Here is a 26906-nt window from a genome sequence, read left to right as displayed (position 1 = left end):
ACCTTTTTACCTTCCCCCTCTACCAAAACCTTGCCACTCAGATCAGAGCCAGTAACAGGCTCCTGCAGCAGTTCCAACAGCTTGAGGGGGAAAAAGCAACACTACTAGATAAGCAAACAGGTGCTTTTTCTTTCTAATGACTATTACTTCTTAGCACACTCTGTTGCAGGCATTTTCTGAACTTAGATGTGGAGCTGGACTTTCAGAACATTAAATTGGCTTCATATACAACCAAAATACTGATGACATTAAATTGGCTTCCTATACAACCAAAATACTGATGACATTAAATTGGCTTCATATACAACCAAAATACTGATGACATTAGTGAAAAGAAACACATTTTACATAAAGACTTCCAGGTGGCTGCCTGGAGATCTTCAGGACAGGATAATACATGGTGTTTGCTAAACAACTTAAATGCAAACAATATTTCAGAACATAGCAAGGGATGGAGTCTGACTCCATTTACCCTCCTCTCTGTAGTCACTGGAAACCTAAAAACCCTTCCTTCCAGCCAGAAGCTGCACAATTTTAGTCTGCTGCTTTCGTGTATAATATGTCATTAGGAATCAAGTGAGAATTGGGAATCCATGATAAACCTCCAATCATTCTCCACAAGCATGAAGCTGGTTAAATCATTTTTAATTTTCATTTTTGCATTTTGGGGTTAGCTTAAAGCAATTCCTTAGAAATTGATTCAGAAATATCCCAAGAGGCTGTAGAAAAGGCATCTTCCTGCTCAGTAAAGTGCTACTGCAACAAACACATATCAGTCTGAAAGTTCAGTTGTTTCTGAAGAAATTAAATCCTCAAGGAGCAATAAATTATTATATACTTTTTGCCTAGTTCCTGAAGGAGCTCCTTCCTCTTTCTTCCAGATTCTGTTCAAGGCTCCAGTTATACAAATGTCCTAAAATCCACTTCAACTCCAAATAAACCAGCCAATTATTTTGTCTTAAAGTTTACACATGGATTCTTGAAACAACCTAATTTTAAGCTGAAAATATTGTAGAACACTCCCAACATTTGGTATCACATTTTATGAAAATCTGACTGCAGTTCTGAAGGATGCTTGATTAGAGCTTTCTCTCTACCAAGTATAAAACTCCCCACAAGCACTACCTGCCAAAATCAGTCCCTTCTAACATCAGTTATCCATATAGAGAGGAAAGGGTAATAGAAAGGGAAGGGGCAATGTTCTTTTTAATGTCTTTTTACCCCTTCTGTACTCTGCTGCCAATGCTGCATCCCAGACATTAATATTGTCTGCAGGGGCTGACCCACATCATGTTTCATTTAAATGACTGTATCTAATCACTTTGCGATCCCACAATGTGTGTCTGGACATCAGCACAGCAAACACCATGGGAAGTACAGAACATGTTGGAGACGTTCCTTTTTTGTAGCCTGGCGTTTTGGTTGTCCCTTTTCTGAAGTCCTAGCTTGAAAAAACTCTTCCCAAGAAGAAGGAAAATATTTAAAATATACTAGTGTGGAATCAAATATTCTGAAATCTGCATTCAGTGTCTCCAGATCACCCTTTTTTAAGTCAGTTCCTGAAATGATGCCTCTTCCAATCTTCTTTTCTACTTGTCTCACACTCCCTCATTTCTCCTTTCTGGACAGTGCCTGGTTTTTGTTCAGCTGGAGCAGGTAACAGCAGGACTGAGGGGTCAGTACCTGCCTCTTTTTTCAAAATGGTAATGGAATTCACAGTCTTGAGGGCAAGACTCACAGTTTCACTCTAAGACTTTCTATTAAAAACAATGTTTTAGTTATGGTCATAATGGCTACTGTGAACTGGAACTATTAAGTTCCTGAACAGTCTACACAGCAATTAATTTTTAAAATCTCAGTTAGCAACACCAATTCACTGCTTCTGAATATCACATTTGTCTCTTGGCTTTTTGGTCACCTCCTCATGTGATGGTTCTTCAAAGCACTTTCACAATTATAGATCTACTCAGTATTATCTTCTGAGGTTAGTGCTACTCTGGGCAAAAGATAGCCAGGGCTGCACAGAAAGGGAGTAAATCAAACATGGAGCATGTTTCATTATTAAACAATGCTCGTGGAGGAAAGGAGAATGGGATCTAACCTTCATATGAGAATACAGAAGAGAATTCTTGTAAATGTTAAGTGTATTACTTTTCTCTGACCTCACCATTTCCTCTTCCTGATTCTCTCAACCCCTCAAACTAGGAATTTTTCTGTCTTTTTAACAATCTTGATACTTTCAGGTGGTCATGACACAGAAATTCCTAGACTGACACATTTGAAGTTCTCAGAAAAGCTCAGCATTTCCCTAACATACACATCAGTTTTGCATCTGACTTTCTTCAATTGCTATTTTGCTTATACATTTAGGGATTCTGCTCACTTTAGAGTCTTACTAAGAAGAAACGTGATGTGATGGGATGTGCACAATTAAATTCCACCAATCTTCAGCAGTTTAAACCTCTGTCTGATCCTGCCAAAACACACTTGGCAACACCTGCATGACTTTCACGATACAGTCTCCAGAGCCTTCATTATGGTCTGTGTTAAGCTAACCAATTAATTAGAGACAAAATATTGCTTTCACTTTTAGACAGGAGACAAAAGCTGTCAGAATGCATCAGGAAAGGGAGGTATAGTTTTTTATTTGTGAAGTATGAAGCCTACCTCTTTCTCCTGGTCTTCCTGGCTGACCAGGGCTTCCTGGAAACCCTTGCATGCCTGGTGATCCTTGCTCACCCTGTGGCCCTGGAGCCCCTGGCCGGCCTGGCTCACCAGGAGGTCCCGCAATGGTTCGTGTTGAGACAGACTGGCTTGGAATCTGGTTCAGAATCGAGTTATATCTTGCCATATGACCTGTCAGGGAAAAAAGAATTATAATTTTCAAGTAGCAGTGAAAAATCTGGTTCAGCAAAGTATCAGCAGAGTACTGGCAGGTTCTCAAGGCTGTGGTCTGTCATGGTTTGGTATTATGAAGTTGTGCACTTGTTGGGGTAGAAACAGTAGGTTAGGGAGTGCACAGAAAATGGAAGAACCATTGTGCAGGATTTTATTTTCTTACTTTGGCAAGGGTTTGGGAGACTTTTGTATTTCATGTCTATAAAAATTTAAAACTGGTGCAGCAGAAGCTTCTGTAAACTGTAATAGCTTGGAGACAATTCCAGCTTTTTTTTCAGAAGGCTGATGCTAATCAGCTCTAGTTGGACATACATCCAGTTGAACATAAATCTAGTTGAAACATAAATCTCAACTGTCTAGTCTAAAACAAACAGATCCCCTTAGATATTTTGCAAAGTGTCATATTTGTAAGTAGCTGTGGCAGGAAAAGATCCATTCCAGAGAGAGAAGCATGTGGACTATCTGTGTACTTGCCTTGGATGAGCTGCTCACACACTTGACGAGCAACAGCCCGGACCATTGCTTGGGACTGGAGATCACCCTGGACAACAACAGCAGCAGAGTCAGGAAACAGTTTCTTGAGTCAGTTCTGTGCTGACAGCAGTTTGAGCAGAGAAGGATATTTATTATTGCTGAGACATTATATCCTCACAGATGAGAAAGGAAAGCCAAAGAAATTTTGTGATTTCACTGCTTCCCTCTATTTGGCCAACAATCAGAGAGGTCTGAGAAGATAACCCTAATGAGAGATTTGGAGGCATGCTTACTGCCACATACTTCCCACCTTCAAAACATTAATGTAGCTATATAAAAGAACATGTCTGGAAAAGAATGAAAGTTTGCGTAATTGCAAAGAGAAAACTACTCTGCCTGTAAACACAGAGAAACATAATTTTTTTTGGAAAAGCTCTTTATGAGACAGAAGGCCAGGCAGGAAAAAAAAAACCACAACTAAGATGAACATAGACTTACCCTTTCACCCCTTTCCCCCTTAGCTCCAGGAGGACCCTATGAAAAGATTTAATGCAAAATTAATTCTCATTTTGTTCTGTTCAAAATTTTTAATACCTGAACTTCATCTGCCTTGCAGATTCATAGTAAAGGGAGAAGAAATAAACAATAAACAACCTTTCAGGAGGTTATGTGACAGTGACAAATACACTTCTATCATTTCAGTACTCAACAAAATGTTCACCTTTGGCAATTACATGGGAACAATGACTTTCACAAGTGTTTGCCACACACTGAATTCATTTATTCAAAATGATAGCAAGGTCAGGCCACCACATGATGCATTTCATATGGCTGAAACAGGTCTAATTTTTGCAAATTAGCAGCCTGAAATTTGCTGTACTGATACTCTGCATCCACTATGAACAGAGCGAGCAATGGGATTAAACTGCACAGAAAATTATGTTTGACATTAAGGATAATGTAAAACTGTAATGATGGTGAGGAGGATTATGGATTAAAACAAGTTGTCTAGGGCAGTTGCAAATTCACCAATGTTGGTTTTTGGGGTAGGCTGCACATTTCTCAGGAATTCCTGAAGCAAGGAAAGGTCTGTTGGTCAGAGCCTGGTGCTAATAACACCAAGGCCATGGGTTTGAAGCCTGTATGGGCCATCCACTTGAGAGCTGGACTTGATCCTTGTGGTTGCTGACAGATACATGGTTAAGCGCAGCTTATTCCGTTCTTGGAGAGAGGAAACTCCTACAAAGACTAAAAGACTATTTCTAAGGACTCTATTCTATAACTCTACTTTTTGGAATAGAAAGCTCAGTAATTTTTCAGCAACCTGTTTTTTTCTGCACTACTAGAGTCTAACCATGAACAGCAGAGCTCTTGCATGACTCACAGGAATACCTACATTGTAGAAAATTTTGTTCAGTATCTGGAACATGTGTTTGGACAGGAACTGCATAGTCAACATGTTATATATTGATAATAAAGTTTTCAGAGCTCATCAAATCTCTATTATAGACTCCATGTTTACATTTAGAAACTATGCAAAACTGGGCATTTAGATTGCTATCTTTGCTTATATATTATCAGTCAATTTAATTTCAATTCCACTTAACCGAATGAAAATGCTTGCATTGGCCTAAATCTCTAAACCAAACTGGATTTTGGAAAAATAATTTCTATTCTACAAAGAGTCAGAAATACATACTGTCCCATTCTGATGTCTTTAAAAATTAAATAGGATGTTTACTGTAATAGATGGGAAAAAGCTGAGCAGGCTTTATGATTAAACAAGTAGTCAAATGTTAAAATATGAATACATAATATTGTTTGAACTCTTACAGAGACAAAAAAGTCCACTGTAAATATTCTCTTTTACATAAAATACACATTGATTTCATAGTTGTATTCCTTTCTTCCTGTCAAAATGTTTTGTTCTGGGGTTTTCAAAATAATTCATAAAAAATAACATCTGAGATATAAACTTAATATTGGAGGTTCCTAATACTAATTTTAGATACAGAGGATATAATTTTCAAAAAATTACATAAATTATATAAAAAGCCCTAGTAATTAGTCATTTGTTCTGGTTTAAACACTGAGTAAACTCAAAAGCCAGGTTTTTATTCATATATTATTTTCACAGTTTGGAAATCAGAACAATATTTTGGAAATATTCAGGTTAACAAATACTTGAATTTCCAGAGAGTCGCTGGAAGGGCAAAGGGAAAAAAAAGAAGAATGTAATTACACAAAGACTACAAATTCACATAGTTGCATTTTTAACTTCTGTGTTTTGACTATAATCCCTATATTCCAAACATTGTATGTAAGATCAACAAATATATTTAATTACAAAGAATGAACAAAGAAAGGTCAATATGATGTTTAACTTAGCCACTAACTGCAAACAGATCATAGGAGTTCTGTCAAAGAGTGAAGCCAGACTCAGAAACCAACCAATGCACAACAGCAGACAGAGAAATATCAGTGACTTTTACTTACAGGAGCTCCAACATCGCCTTGTGGCCCCTGACTTCCAGTAACACCTGGAACACCTGGAGCACCAGGTATGCCCTATGTGGAAAAAGAAGAGGAAAATAGTAGTGATGACAATCAACATCCATGAGTCCTGATGAGGAGAAGTGCACAGACAGCTCTGTCAGTCAAAGACTGGAGATTCCCAGAGAGAAAACTAAGAAATAAAATTTGCAGGGAAAAGAGCACCATAAGCACAGCTCTGAGAAAAGCACTTAAGAAAATATAAACTTAAAGAAAAATAGCTTGGGCTGCTTTCTGGAACAGGCAGAAATTGCTGAATCACTGGACTAAATCCTGTGATGTCAGTACTGTGTTCAGGGGGGATGACTCAGAATGTTCTTTGTGGAAAACAACAAGATGGCTTGGAGAACACTCAGTACAACCAGCAGCTTCATCTAATCTTTTAAATCTATTAAGAAGGCATTAACTTTGCCTAGCTGCCCTAACTGAGAAGGCTGAGACTGATTCTGAAGGCAACATATATCCTGCACTAGAGGCAGCCTCTGCTGTCTTCCTTGATTACTCTATGAGGGCACCTGTGCTTACCTCCAGCCTCTAAACCAAGTAAAACTTGGTGTTTCACTTCAGCTAATAGTCCTAATTGGAATTTTTGACAACAAGAAAGTCTTGTTTCAAATGTTAAAAGCAGTAATTCCCTCTTTATAGTGCAGTTGCTTGACTAAGAACAAGATATCAATCTGTTGACAGAACAACTCTCTCCCCTCCCCATGGGAGGCATTTTCTTCTTGAGCTAAGTAGGAGTGGAAAGAAATTACACTGGACAAGCAGCTCTCTGCCAACTCTGTGCATCATGAGAATTCTGACTTCCCTTGGCCTTGCTCTATCCACTGCAGCATAGATAACGGTGTGACCTGTAATCCCCCCAAATCCTGCTGACTTTTGCAGTAAGAAATTCCATGGGAAATACTCACCATTGGGCCAGGAGGTCCTTGTGGGCCTGTGGGTCCATCCTTGCCAGGAAAGCCCTATAAAAGATAAATAAATGCAATTTCATCAGCTTTTTATATGTACTTCATGAATCTGTTCTGTTTAATCTAGAAGAATTTTTTTACTTTAGTTCTTTGGTTTTGTTTTGCTTTGTTGTTGTGTTGTTTGGTTTTGGTTTTTTTTTTCTAAATTAATACCTGCTGGTAGTGGTCTCTTACAAAAAAATTTCCTTCTTTGTCCTGGGGAGGGTTTATTTCTGAAAAAGAAGCTATAGTGTTACCAAGATTAAAAAAAAAAAATAATAACCAAACCAGCTAGTCAAGCAATTTTTTTTCAAGAAAAGACAATACCAAATTCTTCATACTGGCAATTCTCACTTAGAACACTTCTGCAGGGAAATAAATGAGAGGGTTTGCTGTCAAACCTCTCTACCACAAGGTCACGTTTCTGCATCTGTTGTCCCTGAAGCACTCCCAGTGCCACTGATGAGGTGCTGAAAGGAGGCAGCGAGCGGATCTCTGTGCCCAGCAGCGCTGCTCGTGCGCTCCAGCCATCGCTGAGGTCCTGCTGCAGGAAGCAGCGGGAATGCTCATGTGGTTTCCATTAGGAACGTGCCTCAGAGCTTCCAGAAATGGGAGCCAAAAACTAAAGATAACTTGGAAACTGGAAAGCCAGTACATCACAGAAAAAACACGGACCAGATGTAGAAGAAAATACACTATTAATAAAGTATTCTTTACTTTACATAAGATAATTTGGTTAATACAAATTAACCAATATGTGCACTTTGTATACACGTGCTATAAAGCTTGGGTTTCTGACCAGCCTGGTGATTAGACAATTCTTTAATTACTTTGCAGCCTGAACAGGAGATATATGGTTTTACCTCTGGCTCAAGACCAGTTTGAAAGGTGGTTTATGCTAGAGAGTGTTTGGTTTATTGCTGAAATGTTTGAAAATGTTTATGGTGACACACACAGTAAAGAACATTCCAGGCCTCAGTATCTCATGGAGCTTCAGAAGAAAAATTTACAACTTTTTTGTTTGTACTTTTTTCCAAATCTTTGTTTCTGACATAGTTTTAGTAATGAATATAACATATACTACTAGTTTTATGCTTTGCACAATTTGGAAACTATTATTCAAATCTGCAATCATATGGAATAAAAAATGGCTGGTGGGAGATATGATCTCCCATATACCTGGAAAGGTTTTTTAAAAATCTCTAGTGGACAGGTGTTTTGGTGATAAAATAAGCCGCATAATCCACTCACATTATGTTATCTTGGAATCCTTAGACTTGATAAGAAATACCTTCATATTCCACAGTGTAGCCAGATGAAGCTGACACCTCCACGTTTCACTTTTTAAAGCAAATATGTAAAACCTCTATTTATTTTTGCTCAGTTCCAAAGCAGGATGAAAACTCATTTGACCCTTTTAAGGGCTTAATTTAACTAGGGGAAGGGAAATATAGTGCTTTCCACTGACTTCTAGGATCTAGTGTGGATTCACACAAGCTTCTAAAGAAAAAGAAAACCATATGTCTTTCTTTTCTCCCACTCCAGTCAAAGAGTAGAATTAACAGTATGATCAGCAATATATTTTCTTGGAATATATTTCACAATTTCTTTCTTCTGAGCAGTGCTCTTACTCCTGGCTGCTCAGTAATCACCTCCTGTCTATTCTCCTAGGGTTTATTTCTCTTGGCATTGTGTCTGTATCGCCCACAAAAGATCACCTCTACTTCACTTTCTAGATGTGAAAATTGCTATACATAAATAAAATAAATCAAATAGAAGCCTGGTTCAAGAAAGAGTATGACATACCTATTCTCTCATGGTGGTAAAAGACTAAATGTATTTGTTTGTGCTGCCAGCAGCATTTGAAGATGATGTTACTCAGACCACCTGATGGCCAGAATGGATCTGACACTCATTCTGAACTTTTGAGCTGAGAGCAGAGATTAGTAAGTACCAGGAAATTGGCAGGAAGAGTGGGAATTTATTTCTTCTGGCTCTTTCTCCCGTAATTTTTGGTGTGTGTAATGTAGAAGAAAATAGAGCACAGTGAGAATTCACAAAGTTGTATTCTAAGTACTGAAGCCTGGTAGATGCTATTTAATCTCCCATTTATTGAATTCTCCTCTTTGCTTAACCACCTCTAATCCAAGGGGAATGACTGGAGGAATTACATAGCACACTGGAGGAATTACATATTTCTGTCACATCCAGGATAGAAATGACTCTGCACAGAGCCACTGATTCTCTTCCATGGAACTGCATGTCCAAGAACAGGATAGGACAGATTTTGATGTGTGACCCAGGATGTAGGTCTTAGAATCAAATATCATCTTATGTAACTAGAATCTTACATAATTTTGGAAAGTAAGTTTAAATGAAGACATATTTTGCTAATGGCATGAAAAAAAAAGTGCTAGAGAAAGAGTGTAGCTCTGACAGAAATTTTAGAAGGGATTTTATTTGCCAAAATACAAATGGCATCACCAGTAAAATCTCAAGGGTGCTGAAATCAGTACTGCTGCTGACCTCATTATAAACTCTTGAGCTTTCTGTAGCCTGGAATTTGTTTGGGGCAACTTGTGGAGAGGTGACTTTTCAAGTAGGACCAGATACCAGCAAAAACTTAACTGAAGCTACCGAGCCAGGCTTGAAAGGCTTTCATGTAGAGCTTTTTAAAAAACCCCTGCAGCCTGGGACACATAACTGCCAATTCAAGATCTTTCAACATGAAATGCTTGGGACTGTTGGTGGAGAAACATGATCTGTTCTCTTTAGTAAAACTCCCCTATACTGCTAGCTGCAAATATGGGGCAGCAAGAAAGGACACTAAACAACCACAGCTCCAGCCACACAATAAAAATAAGCTGTTTTACATCTATAAAATCTTTCCTGATACTCTGGAAGCTGATGAGAGAGCAAGGGACTGTTCCTCATGTGGAGTCTGAGATGAAAATTTAAACAGGTTGCCAGACAGGTATGAAATATTGTCATGCATATTCAGAATATTTGCTTTATTATCAGAAAAAAAACTTTTTTTTTTTAACTCTGATTCAACCTTCCCAAAGTATTTTTATTACATCATATTCTTCTTCATAGGGAGGGTATGTCATTATGAAAAGGCCCTTTTTATGAATTCACATAACTGACAGGGAAGATGTTCTATTTCTTTCTAAAACACAAAAAAAAAAACCCAAATAAGACAGGGACTAAAAACCAAGTTCAGAAATACAAAAAAGAAATTTTACAGATTAAGTGTTGAGTTACAACATTAAGAAAGGAAAATCAAACCCTTTCCTCAAGTGATTTCAAAAAGAAAATCAGAAAGTATGAACACTAGAAATCAAAACAAAAAGAAGGGAAAACAAACTAAAAGTGAAGTGATTCCAATTATCAGGAACTGAAGGAAATAGAAACTCCATTCCAGTATTTCATGAGTCTAATATCACATTATACCCAGTTCAAAGTTCTCAGAGATCTGCCAATAAATATCAGCCCTATGCTTACCCCCCATTAAAATCAGTGTGATTTAGCAACCTGCCTAAGTACTCTACAGCACTGGTACCACTATAATGAAAATATTTAAAGATCAATAAATACTAAAGAGGAAGGGATAACTAGGCAAAGAAAAGCACAGAAAATCCCAGTTCTAGTACTATAATGCTTGCAAAACAATTTGGCATCTTGGCTAACAGGAGGAAACCCAACAAAAGGAACATTAAGAAAAAAGGCAATTTACTTCTCAGGAATTTTCCAGTTTCCCTTTGCTGCTGCAGTTATGCCCTTCAGAATTATCTCTTTTTTAACTGCTGGGTCTTCAAAGAGACTGCGGTGAAGTAATGGGTTTGGGATCTTTGCCCATTAAAAGCAATTTCATGTTGTCATAACTTCACAGGAATCAAATTAGTTACAACACCATAAAATCAGTATAGCATAATTATTTGTTGCCATAGAAATAATTACATCTGGACAACATTGCATAAGGGTTGTACAGAGACAATACCAGGCTAACAGGACTAATTTTATGAGCTCTGCGTTGTTTATCCAGCTCCCATGCTTAGCAGAACAGAAGAAGAAAAAAGAAGAAGAAGAAAGAGAACACACAAACAAAGCATTATTACTGTATCTATAAAAACAGGCAATTTATGTAATTGCCATACCTTTTTATAGAAAACAGTGCTGTATTCTACAGAATAAACACCATATGCCTTTTCCAGGCTGCATCAAAAACTTTTGCTGCACTCATCTTCCTCAGCTTTTCTCTGGAATATCATCTTGGCAACAACCTGGTAACTGCCACGTGTGGGAGAACTAGATCACTCCTGAACTGCTGCTGCCATCAAGGCATGGCTGAGGGATCCTCTGCTAAATATGAATTCAGCTACAGAATAACATCAAAGCACAGAGTTCTTCTCTCCTTGAGCTGCAGGCTCCTCCATGTCCCTCACGATCAGGAGTGTAGGGGGAGGAGGCACGTAGCACTCCCTTGTACAATGTTTGGCACCATCTCAACTTGTCCAGGACCAAGACCAGAGTGAACAGGGCAAAAGCCCAAATGTTCATCAGCATCCAGGTCTCTATTAACCTGGAGATGAACAAGTGGCATGAAAGTTGGGAAATTTAGAGGGAAATATTCCAATGCAGCCAAAAAGAAGACATAAAAACATGTAAAACCATAACACATCACAGTATTATAAAGTAGGGAGAAAAAAATGCATTTATTACATATTTCAATATAATTTAATTGAAAATTAGAAGGCTATTCCTCCAATTAGATTATTCATCTGATGATAATATTGCATAAATCTTTGTATGAATAAAATGCCTTTTTTTATTTTTAGCGGAAAAAACCACATTTTTCTATTGCCCAAATTCTACAGTAACTTCAGTGCAATTATTTCTCCAGACATAAAGACATGCCACTGTTTAAATCAATAATAGTGAGCTCAAATACATGTTTTGCTACAGGGTTTGGGTTTTTTTATAACAAGGTCAGAAAATCAAAGAATTCCCAGATTTCTCTGAAGTTCAAGTTACATTAATATTTCCAAAAAGAGAATTGTGAATATGTAAATCTTGCTCAAATGAAACTGAAAAGTTATATTTCATAATGAATTTCTGCTATGCTAACAATAACTTTCCAGAGTCTGACTAACAATGAACCAGAAGTCTCCCCAAGGAGACAAAGAAGAGGACTTAGAGGCTTAACTGCACAAATGAAAATGAATTTTCTTTTACTGACTCCTAGACAGACTGTAAGTATCTGCAGTTGTTTTACCAGGAGCAGAATAAGGTTGACTAAGTTTTGGTATTATTTTTCACCTTTTGTTCATGTCAACTGTTTCTGCACGTATCATTCTACATTCAATGCTAAATTACCTTGTAGTTGTCTCTGTTTCATTACTTAGCTAGAAAGCAAATTTAGATCATTGCCTTGGATTGCATACTAATTATACACCATTCAACAACCATTTAGTTTTATATATATAAGCCAAGAGATTAACTGGCAATGCTGAACACAAGTGACATCTACTTCTACCAAACGCATAAAGCACAGGCATCGTGCAGGGCTCCCATCACACATCTCAGCCCTCATCAGCAGACAGAAGGATGTCCACCCTCCTGTGCCCATTGGCACAGAGAGATGACCTCCAGAAAGGACAGAGGTGGCACAAATTATAATAAATCCACCATATTAGGAAACATTTCCCTTACATAATGGGAATAAAACACATGTAAAACATACTCATTTTAGCTTACCCTTTGACCTTGAGCTCCATCTCTTCCTGGTGAACCTGAAGCTCCTGGGACACCCTAAGCATTATAAAAGGAGAGAAAATAATGAGCTCAAATGAACAGAATCCAACTAATTTTCGAGTGAAACCGTATGACATGTTTTGGATAAATGGAACTAGGAAGCTCAATAATGGGTGGCTCAATAATGGGTGGTAATGAATCTCACAGAAGAAATTCAGTAAAGAAGATATTTCTGTGAAATGAGAGATGGGTAAACACACATCATTAAAATGCAGAGGGGTTGAGTCTACAGAGACACGATTTCAGCATTAAACAAGAAAGTAACCAACTCTTCAGGCCCAAGTGAAACAGCTGCTGCACACCAGCATACCCTGGATTCCTCCTCTTTCTAATCCCCTGTTCAAACTCACCCCAACAATACATTTCTCAGCAGTTTGTAAAATGTGCCCTAAACAAACAGCGATGTCAATTCAACATTCAAACATTCAAGTGACAGGATATACAATAGGGAATACCTGCAGGCCAGGAAAACCAAGATCTCCCTTCTCTCCCTTTTCACCTGGTGGCCCCTGCAAATAAACAATCACACATAGTAAACCAAATACATGGTTACTTTTCTATTTTTAACAGTTCCCTTCAGCTTCTTAAAAAAAAAAAAAAACAAAAAAAAACCCAAAGCAACCAGTGAGAAAACAGACTATGTTTCTTTCTGAAAGCAAACATACAGACCCTTATTTGCAAAACTGCAAATGTAGAAGTTATAAACATAAAAAATAAAACTAATTTTGAAAGGTTTCATAAGTAACCTGATAAAACTATAACGATTTTGTTACAAAAAAAAGGGTAGAGATTTTCTTTTTCCCTTTAAAGGAATTGGTTTCACTTCAGGCCTCAGAAGTATCTCCAAAAATGGTGAAAAAAATGGGTTTTCTGTGGAAACTAGGCATGTTCCTATGGTACATATGCATGAGAAGGATATACTTTTCTAGATAATAAATGAACATTAACTTTTATAAAAAACCAATTTCTCTATGAAATAACTGCTCTTATAATTATTCTTATTATTCTCTATGACAACATAATCAAGAATATACAGCTTTGGTAAGCCATTATATTTTCCATTAGTATCATATAGGCTGGAAAAAAGGATGAAATTTTATTATAATATAGTAAATTTTGAAAAAAAAACCTAGCAGAAAGTAATATATGTATTACTACTTTTCTAGACTTGTCTGTACCCATCTACTGGAGACATGTACGAAACAAGATAAGTGCTACTTGTTCATTATTCTAACAATGTTTATGATGAAATTCTCTGACTTATTTCACAACAGCTTTACAAATCCAGGCCTAATCACTTCCTCTGATGATAGATTTTATTATGTAATTAATATTATTGCTTAATTTTGGCAGAGAATATGGTGTTCTTTCTTGGGTACACCTTTCAAGTCAGAACTGATCTGCAATGAGCTGTACAGCCGGAAAAAGAGAAGATATTAACACTTTGGTCTAGTGCCATGTCACAACCCCCACTGCAATTTATTTTCACTTGACTCCAGGCTTGGATGCTAATACCCAGGTCATATTCAACCTGTAATCAAATACTTTCAGCTGACTCAAAATTCAGTTGAAAATAAAAAAAAACCAGAAATTCTGGCATCGAACCCATGTTTGCTAGAGGTCAAACCCACATCTGTGATTTCACCTCAAATACTGAAATTCAGATTCTGATCACAACAGCAAAAGCTATTTCAGTCCAGTCTAAGCCATTTGCTGTTTAAAAGATCACAGAAAAAATGCCTATTGATTTTTTAAGTCTCACTGGAAGCCCTTGAATAGAAAGTCCACTGGGTCCTTGTGGTCCGGGAGGTCCCTGCGGCCCAGGAACACCAATTTCACCTCGAGGTCCATCTGGTCCCTAAAGTAGCAGAGGACATAAGTTAAACTCTTATCATATGGACAAAGGCAGCTTCTGTTTGAAGAATTAAATACCAATAGATTCAAAAACATCTGAAATATGAGTTAACATGATTGAGAAGTTAGGGTTCAATTTAAAACTGTCTAGTTTCTTTATAAACACTAAAAAAAAGAGGATGATTTATTCTGTGAAAGCAGCATTCTGAATTTTATGTCTTTTATCAAGGAACAAATAGGACAAGTAATTGTTTTGAAAAGAACCACAGTAAATGCCAGTGACATTTCACTAGACTTTTTCCTCAAAAATACCAGAGACAATCTGGAATTCATTTCTAGATGCAGGGATAAACCAAGAACCCATGCATCTGTCAAATGCAGAGTGCTTTAAAAAGTACCTTTGGACCTGGATCACCACGATGACCTTTGGCACCTCTGACACCTGGACCACCCTGTAAAGAACAAGCACGAGACTCACTGAAAACCAAAACTCTCAAACAGAAATGAAATCCAGAGAAGCCCAAACAGATTCTTCCTGTTCCTGAATCAGTGTCCAAGAATCAGTAAATATCCTTCCACGGGAGTAATTAAACTGGAACATACTGAAGTGTGGCCATACACAGGAACAGATTTAAACACAGATGTGACTGCTTCTTAGAGCCAAGAATGCACACTACGTAAGAATCAAAATAACACTGAAAGCTATGATATGGATGGAAATGTGGTCATGGGTTCCCTTCCAGTTGCTGAAACCTCCTGCACATCTGTCTGTTCCCACCAAAATCACATTGTTAAAGGCTGAGTTCCCAGAAAGGCCAATGGCACCCTGGCCTGGACGTGACAGGATGAGAGGAAGTGGCCTCAGGTTGAACTGTGGGAGGTTTCCATTGGATATTATGGAAAGTTCCTTCACAGAAAGGGTTGTCAAGCTTTAGAACGAGCTGCCCAGGGACATGGTGGAGTCACCATCCCAGAGGTGTTTAAAAAACATGTACATGTGGCACTTGGGGATGTGGTTTAGTGACAGACTTGGCAGTACTGGGTTAATGGCTGGACTCAATCATCTTGAAGGTCTTTTCCAACATAAACAGTTCTATAATTCTGTGATTCTAATGACTTAGGGATAGTTTTCAGCAAGGACAACTCCAGAGCCTACTAGACCTAAAACATGGTTTAATTTGGAGCTATTCTTAGGTAAAATACTCTTTTGGACATTTTTCTCTCTTTTGCTTTCTTCAACAATGCCAACATCTGCTCATCATTTATTAATCAATTTTTTCTTTTTTTATTAGTATCATCTGAGACACTGGAGTACCATATATCTGTGGATGGCTGCCATAAATGTGTTTTGCAGCAACATCTACATGTGCTTTCTGTTCTAGGACAGCATAAATAACTTTTTTTAACATAAATTTCCCTCTTTTCTCATCTGAGTATATTCCTAATCTCTTGGAATATGAGCTTTACAGGTATTCTGCCTACCATTGTACTCAGAAAGGACCTTGTACAACTAGACACCATAGCTGAATAGAACTCTTAGGGGCTACAATATGTGCTTACAAAAATAACAGAAGTTAAATTAAACAAGAATAGAATAGAAAATGTGCTTATATGCAGCATCCACGAGACTTTAAATAGGAGAAATAACAGAAATGCCTGGAAATCCCAGAGTACTGTTGCCCTTCAATGAAGGTGTCATGACATGGTCTTCACATGTGTGATCACAGAACAATTTTCCACTACCTCTCCCAACTCCCTCAGACTTCTCTCTTGCATCCCACATCTCTATGGCCACAACTCATTCCACCACGGCCAGCTCTAACCCTAAAATCTCATCCCATGCTCTCCATGGAACCAAGTTCCAATTGCCAGTTGCAAAATTCCAGATACTCATATTTCTGCATTCCAATCTGCTGTTCTCCTTCCTCTGCCTTACTCCTAACTCTGAGATAAAAAAATTCCTCAGCGCAATAACTGCAACTTTTTAACATAAACACAATCACTTTTTTTCCCCCATTTTGTTCTCATAAATAGATTGCATTTTTACTAAGAATATATGCTTAGAAATAGCCTGATGCTGAGCCATTAAATGATGTGCTTTCAGATTCATGCTGAAGTTGGTACACTTGTCCATATTCTGAATCTTGCTTGGGAAAAGCACAATTTCCAGAAGAATATTTATTTAAGATGAAAACATCAGAATAGGCCCCCTCATTTTTTCCATAACTTGTTTTGGTGATTATTCACCAGCACTACTAAGCCTGTGTGATTAATTTAATTTTTTTTTTTTCTGGCCAAAAATTAATGTTATGCCTTCCCTTAGCTGAAGTTGAATAACTTCAACTTATTTTGAATAAGCCATTTCTTTCCCCCAGAAATAGGTCTTAATCCACTCTTATCAAGACACCTCCTCATTTCTTTTAGTAGTTAAAACCTTTGAAGCACTGAAATCTTTTTTATTTTTGGCAATTAAACTTCCCCAATCCTTCAACAATTTTGTCTCCTTCACCTTCTTCAGTTCTGCAGCATTCCTTTCAAATGCAGGCATCAGTTTTTCATGTTATCTCATTTTTACTTTGTGTAGGGAACTTCAGACAGCAGGATCAAATTCTGCCAAAAATGAAGCCATGAAAACAGCATCCCATGATGAAAATTGCCAGATCATCTTAACTCTAAACAGCACTTTGTCTTGCCTGAAGTGATGCATTTTCTTAAAGGTTAAAAATTCTTTCTAGAGTTACTGTCCTAAACAAATGGAAGAATTTTATTTGGATTTTATTTGGAATTTTATTTTATTATTTAGCCTAATGTCTAAAACTGGCTACATGGTAGGATCCTGATCTCTTAAACAGAAGTATCCTTGGCTTGGAGAAAAGTCACATGACATTTTAATGACTTGGAGCTCTCCTGACCAGACATAGCACATATGACTTTCTGACTTTTGGTTGGCATACAGATGAACACTGGGTTTCAGCATCCCATGATGAAAATTGCCAGATCATCTTAACTCTAAACAGCACTTTGTCTTGCCTGAAGTGATGCATTTTCTTAAAGGTTAAAAATTCTTTCTAGAGTTACTGTCCTAAACAAATGGAAGCATTTTATTTGGATTTTATTTGAAATTTTATTTTATTATTTAGCCTAATGTCTAAAACTGGCTACATGGTAGGATCCTGATCTCTTAAACAGAAGTATCCTTGGCTTGGAGAAAAGTCACATGACATTTTAATGACTTGGAGCTCTCCTGACCAGACATAGCACATATGACTTTCTGACTTTTGGTTGGCACACAGATGAACACTGAGTTTATTATTTTTTTTTATTTTTTTTTTCACAGCTCTACCATCTAACTGTCTGACAAAAAAAGCATCACTTACAACAGGCTGAGTTCCAGAATCACATATTTCCCTGCCTTGGCAGTGATTTTTCTGCTTGATTTTTAAGCTTCCTCTTGTCTGGCACTATGCTATTCAAAACATGATTAATCCTAAATGTAATATATAGAAGTACATTATTTTACTACTGAGTTAAGCCTTAGCAATTCCTGATCCATATATCTTTTGAGCTATAGTAATAGACATCCTTCCAGCCAAATAATTTTCAAACATTTTTCATTTTACTGTGAAATGTGGTCAAACTACTCCATTTAAGTGACATTTTTATGTGAATTATCCCATTTTTTACAGGACAGAAATTGGATGCTAAAATGTGGGAATTAAAACTTTAATCCATACTCATTTAATAACCTATATTCAAATAGGAGAACAGAGTAATGTCTCCTTGCTCAAGATGCAGCTCTTAAGTGAACTTCCTCTTGAATTTCTTTCCAGCTTTTTGTACCAGAGCCTGAAGAACAGTTCTTGCAGAAAGAACACCCTCTGAGTTATCAGGAGGATTAATGTCTGCTAGGACCTACTATCTGAAGGTCTTATGTGCAAGTCAATTTAGTTGTTAAACATGCATCTCATGTAATTTGTGTACTTTAACACCAAAAACATTTCCCTTCACTTTCTTCCCTGGCTCTTTCTTTTAAAAACATGCCCTTGGAGCATCCAGGACACAGTATGAGCCAAGAAATATGCAGTTCAAACTTTTCACAAGAGAGCCTCATCTCAAACTCACTGAGCAAGCAGCCCTAAGATACCAATCATATTTATTTAGTTGTAACAAAAAACTATGACCATTCAGCAAATCTCCCAGCCAGGATTCTTGTCAAACCAAATCAATAATGGACAATCACAGAACCTTTCTAAATTGATAAAAATCAGCCTTGAGATGCAAGATTGAGCTCTCAAAATTTAGTGGGCCTGAATCTCCAGTGTCTGGGCTAATTAATTGTCTGAGTTTCCACAAGTCAATAAAGAGAAAGGAGATTTATTCCATCTAAGATACTACACTGACACAGAGGGAAAGTTAAATAACTGTCTTCTACAAGAGACTATCTAGTTCCACATAAGGAATTTAGACACACACTTACTTAACACCTACACAGCAAACTCTTAATGAGTGCCATCAAAATGACACCACTAAGCATATGTAAAAGTTGTAACAGTGTACATTTCATCATTCACTGGAAAATTAAAAAAAAAAATAAATTCAACTTTCCACAAAGGCAGATTATTTCATTATTTCTTCCCTTCACGGTTCTTGGATACCTATCTGCCTTTAAGAACTCTCAGAAGAATCTGTACTTCCAGTTCTACTTTCCAATAAATATTTTACTTAGGTAGGGCTTTTAAGACAGAAAAGTCTTCTTTCATCACATACGACACAAGTGGCATTGTCATATTCCATATCTTAAATTGATAAGAATTCTGTAAACTGAGCATTTCAGAAATCTAAACTCCAAGCTACATTTAATACACATCTGCTGGAGTAGACAGAGAGAGGTGATTAAAAATTTGAAAATAAATGGCACTACCTATGAGGTATCTAATGCTACAGACAGGTAAAAGGGTTCCAGGTCTAAAGAACACCCCAACTGCTCCAGCATAATCCTTCTTTACAGAATTCATAGCATCTTCATCATAAACGGAATGGAATTTTATCTCTTTACCAGCACTTGAAAGTGTAATTTAACCTTATTAGTTATACAATGGCAGTATATTCACAGTATTGAAATAAAGGTGGACTATTGGGTACAGTTCAGTACAAAGCTGAATAAAACCTTACCGGTGGTCCAGGGGGTCCAAGGGGACCCTTATTGGCTTCTGAACAGGAACAAGCATGAGGAAGGGCAGGGCAATTTTCCTCATCTCTCTATGAAAACGTTAAGATAGAAGAAGAATGATGTGCAGAACTTCAAATGCTAGGTATTTTATCAATCTAAGACACAGTACTCAAAAGCATCCACTCAATTTAGAAAAATACGTCTAATTGACTTTCAATAGTAAGTAAGTAATCCAAGCACAGATGGGCTTTTTCAAAAACTTTTAAGCATCCATTTCCAATGAAACATTTGTCTCAACAAAGTAGAAAATAAAAGGTAAATTCTGCAGTTATTGAAAGAGGTTTCTTACCAAGCCAGGAAGTTCACAGCATTTGTCTCGATTGGCCCATGAGGTAGCACAAATAATGTCAAACATCTGTAACTGCAGCTGTTTCAAAACAAGGGTGATGTACAATATGACTGTTAGATGTAAGATCAGTGCAAAATGGAGCCATCAGCAAGCAAAGCCAACTTGATTCAAGCACTCAGATTAGACAAAGGCTTTTGACTTTGAGCAGCAAGCCACAAATATCACACTGAAATGGTAAATCCACTGCTTCTACCAAATGCATGTCCAACCAACTCATCTGAACTATCAGACATTACATTAATTGAGCAGAGCTGTTCAAGGTTAAATACTGCATGCATTTGTTGAATTTTCCCCCACTCCTTACTTAAATTCCTTATTTTGCCCAATGGTGTCTTTGAGTATCTTTTTATAGCAAAAAAGACATCCAGAGTCAGGCAAAAGAGAGTTTAGCTTCTCTGAATAATTCTTCTTGACCCACTGGTCTGCTGTTCAGATTTTATCTGGGACAAGGTCTTCTGTAGACTATTACTTATACTGGAGCTGAGCCACAAATAATATTTCTCATTTTTCCAGTTTAATTTTACTTTAGAATATGCCCTCTCTTATCCATATTATCCCCAGGCAATGATAGCTTAAGAATAGGGAAAAGCTTGCCCACCATGTGACAACATTGGGCAGAAAAGAAAATTCCCATCACAGGTCTGGGAACATGGTTTGGACAAGAATTTAATCTGCAAGAACACACACATATGCTAAAAATAATGGCTGCTAGATACTCAGAAACAATATAATAAAAAGGACTCAATGGTAAAACCAATTATCTCTTTTACAGCCCTCACTGAACAAAGGGGTCTAGAGAGATGCTTTCTTCTGTTACTATTTCTATTCTTTGTCCATGCCTTGTTTATGTGCATACTGAACAGAGAATGGTATGGAACAGAACATCCCATTAAATTAACCCCACATGTTAAAAAATTCGAGGAACTGCTAGAGACAGAATGCTGGGTTTGTTCCCATTATTTTCAGTGGCATTATTTTAAGATCAGAACAGAGGAATTAATTTTAAAATTTTCTTATGACTGCATTGCTTCTAAAGCTGTTAAAATGAACTACATATGTGCACCTTTGGTTTTGCCTCATTTTTTTTCTTATGAAAGTAAAATATTACATTTTAAATAAAGGCATACTTTAATATAAATAGACATTCTCCTCATCTGCCAGCAGATTAGCAGGTTTGTAGATTTGCTGTGCTGCAGTTGCAGACACAATGAGCTGGCACCATGCAAACCACCTCAGACAGCTGAAGTGCAGCATGAAGGCAGCATCTGGACTCTCAGTTTGTTCCATGGAGACCCACCCTGAGTCCAGGAAGTCTGTGTCCATGTCTGTGTCAAATGGAAGCTGGCTCCACGTGAGGCCACTCAGTCTCCCTCTTTGCTGCACATCCCGAAGCTCCTAACTCCAGGAGGCCCCACTAGTGCAGCAGCAGACAAAAGTGCAGGCACACCCTGCTCTGGGACACAGGAACCTGGGCATTTGCATGACACTGCTGTTAAGCAAATCAGACATCCCAGAAATGGGGTGCAGCAACACCAGAGCTGGTTCTGTAGAGAGCACCTCAGCTTCAGAAGTTAAGTTGCATTGCCATTTTGTTCCATCACCCAGTCCATCCCCAGCTACTCTGTTATCCTGCTCAATGGTAGGATGACAAAATTTATACACAAAGGTGTGTACATGTATTCACTTTGTCTGGACTAGGCAATCTGGACATCCGTAGGAATAAAGTATGTTGGTGTAAATTAAAGGGCAAACAGACATTTTCTGAAATGCTGTATTCACCAACCAAATGCTGGATGACTCAGTAGCCTTTTTAAAAAACATTATGTAGGTAGCTCTGACTCAAGCTAAAACCCAAAACAAAGTTTCTTTGCTACTCTTAAACATTTATTCATAAGTCTATGCATTCATAGTGATTTTGCTTTCTAAATATTCAGCCCCACAAGCAGAATCAGTAAGGTGGAAAACTCATCTAACCAGGAGGCTACAGCTCTGCAAATTTCTCAACAGACCACGTTAGACAATACCATTAACAGTAAACATACACACAAGCAAACGAGGTTCAAAGAGGAGGAGACATCAATAAAGAGAAGGTCTGTGAATTCTAGATAATGTTTTAAAGTTGGACTTTTCATTAAATCCCACTGAAGGAATAGAAAACATTACTTGCTGCAGGTCCCAGTCAGGTTTCATTTCTCTGGCTACAATACAATCCTGAGATGGTTCATTCAGGAGTGTTAAAAGGCACCTTGAGTGTTAGGCACCTTGAGCCTAATCCCCTTTTTGATCCATCCATCTATCTATCTATCTATCTATCTATCTATCTATCTATCTATCTATCTATCTATCTATCTCTGCCTGTTCATTTTACAATTGCACACTGTATATGTTGATGGGAAAGAAAACTCTGGTACAATTATATTTCCTCAAAATTGAAATGTCTGGCAAAACTCAAATGACTGCTTTCTATTGATTTATTTTAAAAATACACTAAAAACATTCCAAGAATGTTAAACTGTTCCATGTGAATACAATTAGAACAAAACATCTACAATTTTGCTCCAAAGTAACTGCCTGCTTACTTTTATTTTATATAATAAGCATGTCTAAAACTAAGACATCTACTAATCTAGGAGCTGTTCTGAGAAATCCTATCCTGCCTCCTACTAGATTCCTTTGATATCCTCCAAATTTTGGAGTAGGAAACCAATTCATTTGTGTCTTAAATGTGACTATTTAAAGAAGTACTGCTGAATATAAATAAATTGTGCAGAATGGAGATTCAGAGGATGGTATTTGGGTGCTTTCTTGATTTGTTTCTAATTTGGTATATATGGTAATACTAGAAGACAGCTTAACCCTACTATAGAATTTTCATCTTCATCTACACATTGCTAATCTTACATCAGCTTTACAGTTCATTTGAACAAAATCAAATTTTTCAGTGAGTGGGCAGTCTGAAGGTTTTTTTTTTTTATAGATTCCTAGGTTCTAACAAAAGACACATTTTTTTCCACTTCTTTACAAAGGCTTCTCTAATTCCTTGATTTCCTATGTCTGCCTTTTTCTGTTTCTATTGGAATGTGACTACAAAGGTTGCTCTGTGTAATTGTCTTTCCAGGCTTCATATAATTATTATCCATCAATTTGGGCCCTAAAAGCTCTTTCTTTTCATACAGAGACGTATTCTGAGGGCTTATTTTTTACTAAACAAGAGTATTTTCATATACTAACAAGTAAATACATATTTGAAACCTCATTTCTATTCAAGTCAATCCTTGGTTCAAGGTTCACATTCTCTGCTAAACTCATTCTAGGGTCAAGAAAGTTCAAGGAAAATTAGCAAACACTACTACGCACAAAAAAAGTCAAACCCCCCCCCCAAAAAAACAAAACAAAACAAAACTGAAAGATATGCATTGGTTGTCAAGCAGAAAGAATAACAAATTACTGCTTCTAGGAGAATAATTTCAGAGGAATGAATGAGAACTTAAACTGGAGGAGAGGGGAGACATTTCTCACTTAAAATGTCTTGTATTATAAAAGAGCTGGGTATACTAAGATGGGAGCTTTTGGGGACAGCCTGTGCCAAACCAGTTCAATTTTTTTAGTGAACAGACAGTGAATTAAGGGGCAGACAAAGAATCAGAGAGAGTAACAGACATGGGGAATAATTACAAAAAATTTTAAAAACCAAAGTTTAAATAATTCCAGTCAAAGGAGTTGTACATGATATTACTCTATGTAATTATTTTTGGAACACAAGTAATATCTGAATGTATCAACTGTGTATACATATGTTTTTGAGAATAAAATGTCAACAATAATGATCTTATTATTTCATTAATTAAAATAATAAAAAACAGATTTTGCCCAAGTTGACAATTACTAGAGGCTTCTGCAGAATTTCTGAAATGCTGGGTCTTTACTATATAAAATATGAATTCATTTGGCTTCAAGTTAAAACTAGCTGCAGAACTCCCAAAAATTTGATTTTTAGGATATTTTAAGTGTTAGAAAGAGTTGTTCCTGTTCCACTCACCGGAGCAGAATTGTCTCTTGGTCCCCTGGATCTCACCATCCTCCCCAGCACTTCTATGCCATCAGAACTAATATTCCCTGCTGCATTAATGGTCTTCTCATCCACTTCCTTGCAGTCAATAATTATCTTGGCCGTGGTCTTGCTGATAACAACATGCAACTGAGCAGAAGAGAAGATGCTTTAACATACAAAGCAGCATATGAGATAAATGTGCTCTTTCTTTGGGAAAAGGGGGGCATTTTTTGAGATGAGCTCCTAACTCCGTGTTTGCTAATGGAACTCAAAGAACACTCCAAAGCAAATAACCCAGATGATCTCTAGAGGTCCCTTCCAACCTGAATTATTCTATGAGTGTAATCTGTTTAATGAATTTGGCTTATTTTTTTCTACTTCTGGAACATCTGCAAAGAAATTGTCCCAACAGAAGATCTGTTCAATAGATAATAATTTGTCCCAACAGAAGATCTACACAATATTCATTTACCACTCAGATCCCACAGAACCTTTGATTTATGTGGTCATTGCTTGTACAGAGCTTTGGATTTCACCATTACAGCCATTACAGCCAGCCACTTGCAAAAGCCAAAACTAAGCAATAAAATTTAGTTTGTAAATTATACATTGACAGCAAAAGCTGTCATAGTGATGTTTTTACACTGAAAAAAATCAAATCACATGAAATGCAGCACAGACAGCAGAGCACAACAACTAAATTCTTTCCTTCTGCCTTGATCACACTCTGTTGTCCCTCACTGATGCAGCAGAGCCACTCCCAGTAGGGAGGACTAACTACAACTGTCCTGTCCTGAGCAAACTCTCAAGGCTTTTGTTTGTTTTGTTTAGGAAAGATCCAAACATCAGGAAAAAGTCAATGACAAAATTACCCTCTACAACAAATAGGTGCTACAATCCCAGCTCTGCTTCACCTGCTTTCAGAAAGAATGTTAAAAGTTCTCAAATAACAAAAGAAAGTTCAACGTGGCACAGCTCTTAAAATATATTTTAAAATTACAACTGATGAAAAAACAAATTTTTTTTCTGGACATTTTATTTTGAGTGACACTGCCAATCCAAATGTTAAAAGGAAAAGCTGATTTATTTCTAAATTACTTTTCAAGATATGTATTTTTAAATGAACTGTAAAACACAGGCAAAAAGTATGAGATGAAAATTTAACACATCAGCTTCATGATAAAAACTATGATTTGTTTAATGTTAATCTAATACTGCAAAGAGACATATGACAGTAAGGTAGGTGATGCAAAATACCCTTTTTTTGGCAGTAATTGACCTCAGGAAACATGATTTTGAAACACTAAAAACTCACAAGTTTTTATTCAGGGTGGTTTTTTTTTTTTCCCTATTATCATTACTAACCTTATGAAAACTCCCATAAAATATCTTCCTTATTTCAGGACCTTCAAATGTTACAGTTTGAAAATCTCCTTTGTAGTCATAGTTAAAGAAAGTCAGAGTTTTTCCACCATCTGTGTGAGATCAAAATTAAAAGCTCTGTGTTAAAGTCCTGATACAATATTTAAAAGAGTTAATTTGCACTTAACAAAGCAGACCAAAGATGGCAGCTCAAATGTTAGTAAAACACATTCATAAACAACACACTGACCTGGAAGTAACAAGTTATATCAGAGAAATATATATCAGTTTGACAGGAAAGATGGACCAGCAGTTCTACCTCACCCATGTCCACCTGGTTCTACTCTTTCATTTGTTCTCTGTGAGAGCTGGACAAGAAAAACCCTTCCTCAAGCTGGCTAAATACCTAATTCCCACCTACGTCAAGGTGACAAACTGGCAGCTATCAAGAACAGGTATCACAGGAGCTTCATCTTCTCAACAGTAAAACCTCATAAATTATAATCCCTGTTTCACAATTGTGAAAGTAAAACGAAACAGAAATGAAGGGCCACGAGGAGTTCATGTCTGTGGTCCTAACTCTGCTTTTCACCAGACTACATTTCCTCTACATATTCTCCCACTACCACTGGCTTATATCAAGACAGATTTGATCAGGATCAGATTCAAAGCTCTGGAAATCTTAAAAGCAGATGAGTACCTCACATCACATCAAATTGCATCTAGTATAGATCCTTGGAATCCAGTTTAAAGCAGTTAACTCAAAATTTGACTCTACCTCCAAATCAAACTCAGTTAAACTGAATCTAAAAACCATGCATTAGAGATTACTCCCTGCCAGATTCAGGTGGTGGTTCTGGTAGCAGATTGAAGCACTGGCAGTAATAAAACTAGACACAGAATTAATCATTTGTACAGTTAAAATCACTGATAAAACACAAAGCACATACTATCTAAAATAACTCCAACCAGTGGTTCATATGCTTCGTTTAAAATCTCCCACAGAGCAAAGGGCTCCTGCGGGGTGTCCGGCAGAATCCGAAAGAGAAACGTGATGGTGTAATCAGAAGGGAGACCTTCAGGATGCAAATACCTGTAAGAGAAATAATGTGTTTGAAACTGAAACAACATTAAATCTGGTGACTTACTCATCAGAATTTCACTCAACATGCTTTCTATTACTCTGTATATTTACTTATAAATCAAGACTGAGAAGCGATATAAGTGTGTATAAAATCTACTCAACTTGATAACTCTGAAAGTATGTTTATGAAGAAAGTAAAAGTTATTGTCTCCCTTGAAATTTTCAAAATGGACCTTAAAATTTAACTTTTTTTTATTTATTTGAAGATCAAATCAGAGGTCAGGAAG

General features: G+C 37.1%; 1 protein-coding gene across 1 annotated transcript in view; it reads right to left on the bottom strand.

Annotated features, from left to right (window-relative positions):
* COL14A1 (collagen type XIV alpha 1 chain) overlaps nucleotides 1-26906 on the bottom strand; it is a 114018-nt gene that overhangs the window by 8905 nt on the left and 78207 nt on the right. Inside the window, exons 33-46 of the mRNA XM_041470570.1 lie at nucleotides 26486-26628; nucleotides 25539-25648; nucleotides 24162-24320; nucleotides 20063-20140; nucleotides 19716-19802; nucleotides 14942-14995; nucleotides 14452-14547; nucleotides 13145-13198; nucleotides 12633-12686; nucleotides 6837-6890; nucleotides 5869-5940; nucleotides 3871-3906; nucleotides 3373-3439; nucleotides 2668-2856 (exon numbers count right to left, since the gene is read on the bottom strand). Of these exons, the coding sequence (XP_041326504.1) occupies nucleotides 2668-2856; nucleotides 3373-3439; nucleotides 3871-3906; nucleotides 5869-5940; nucleotides 6837-6890; nucleotides 12633-12686; nucleotides 13145-13198; nucleotides 14452-14547; nucleotides 14942-14995; nucleotides 19716-19802; nucleotides 20063-20140; nucleotides 24162-24320; nucleotides 25539-25648; nucleotides 26486-26628 (1253 nt within the window). The remainder of the gene's footprint in view (nucleotides 1-2667; nucleotides 2857-3372; nucleotides 3440-3870; nucleotides 3907-5868; nucleotides 5941-6836; nucleotides 6891-12632; nucleotides 12687-13144; nucleotides 13199-14451; nucleotides 14548-14941; nucleotides 14996-19715; nucleotides 19803-20062; nucleotides 20141-24161; nucleotides 24321-25538; nucleotides 25649-26485; nucleotides 26629-26906) is intronic.

Source organism: Pyrgilauda ruficollis, unplaced genomic scaffold (assembly GCF_017590135.1).
Source record: "Pyrgilauda ruficollis isolate IOZ18807 unplaced genomic scaffold, ASM1759013v1 scaffold25, whole genome shotgun sequence".
Lineage (NCBI taxonomy): Eukaryota > Metazoa > Chordata > Aves > Passeriformes > Passeridae > Pyrgilauda > Pyrgilauda ruficollis.
The sequence above is the reverse complement of the archived record's forward strand: the minus strand, read 5'-3'. Positions and strand labels throughout refer to the sequence as shown.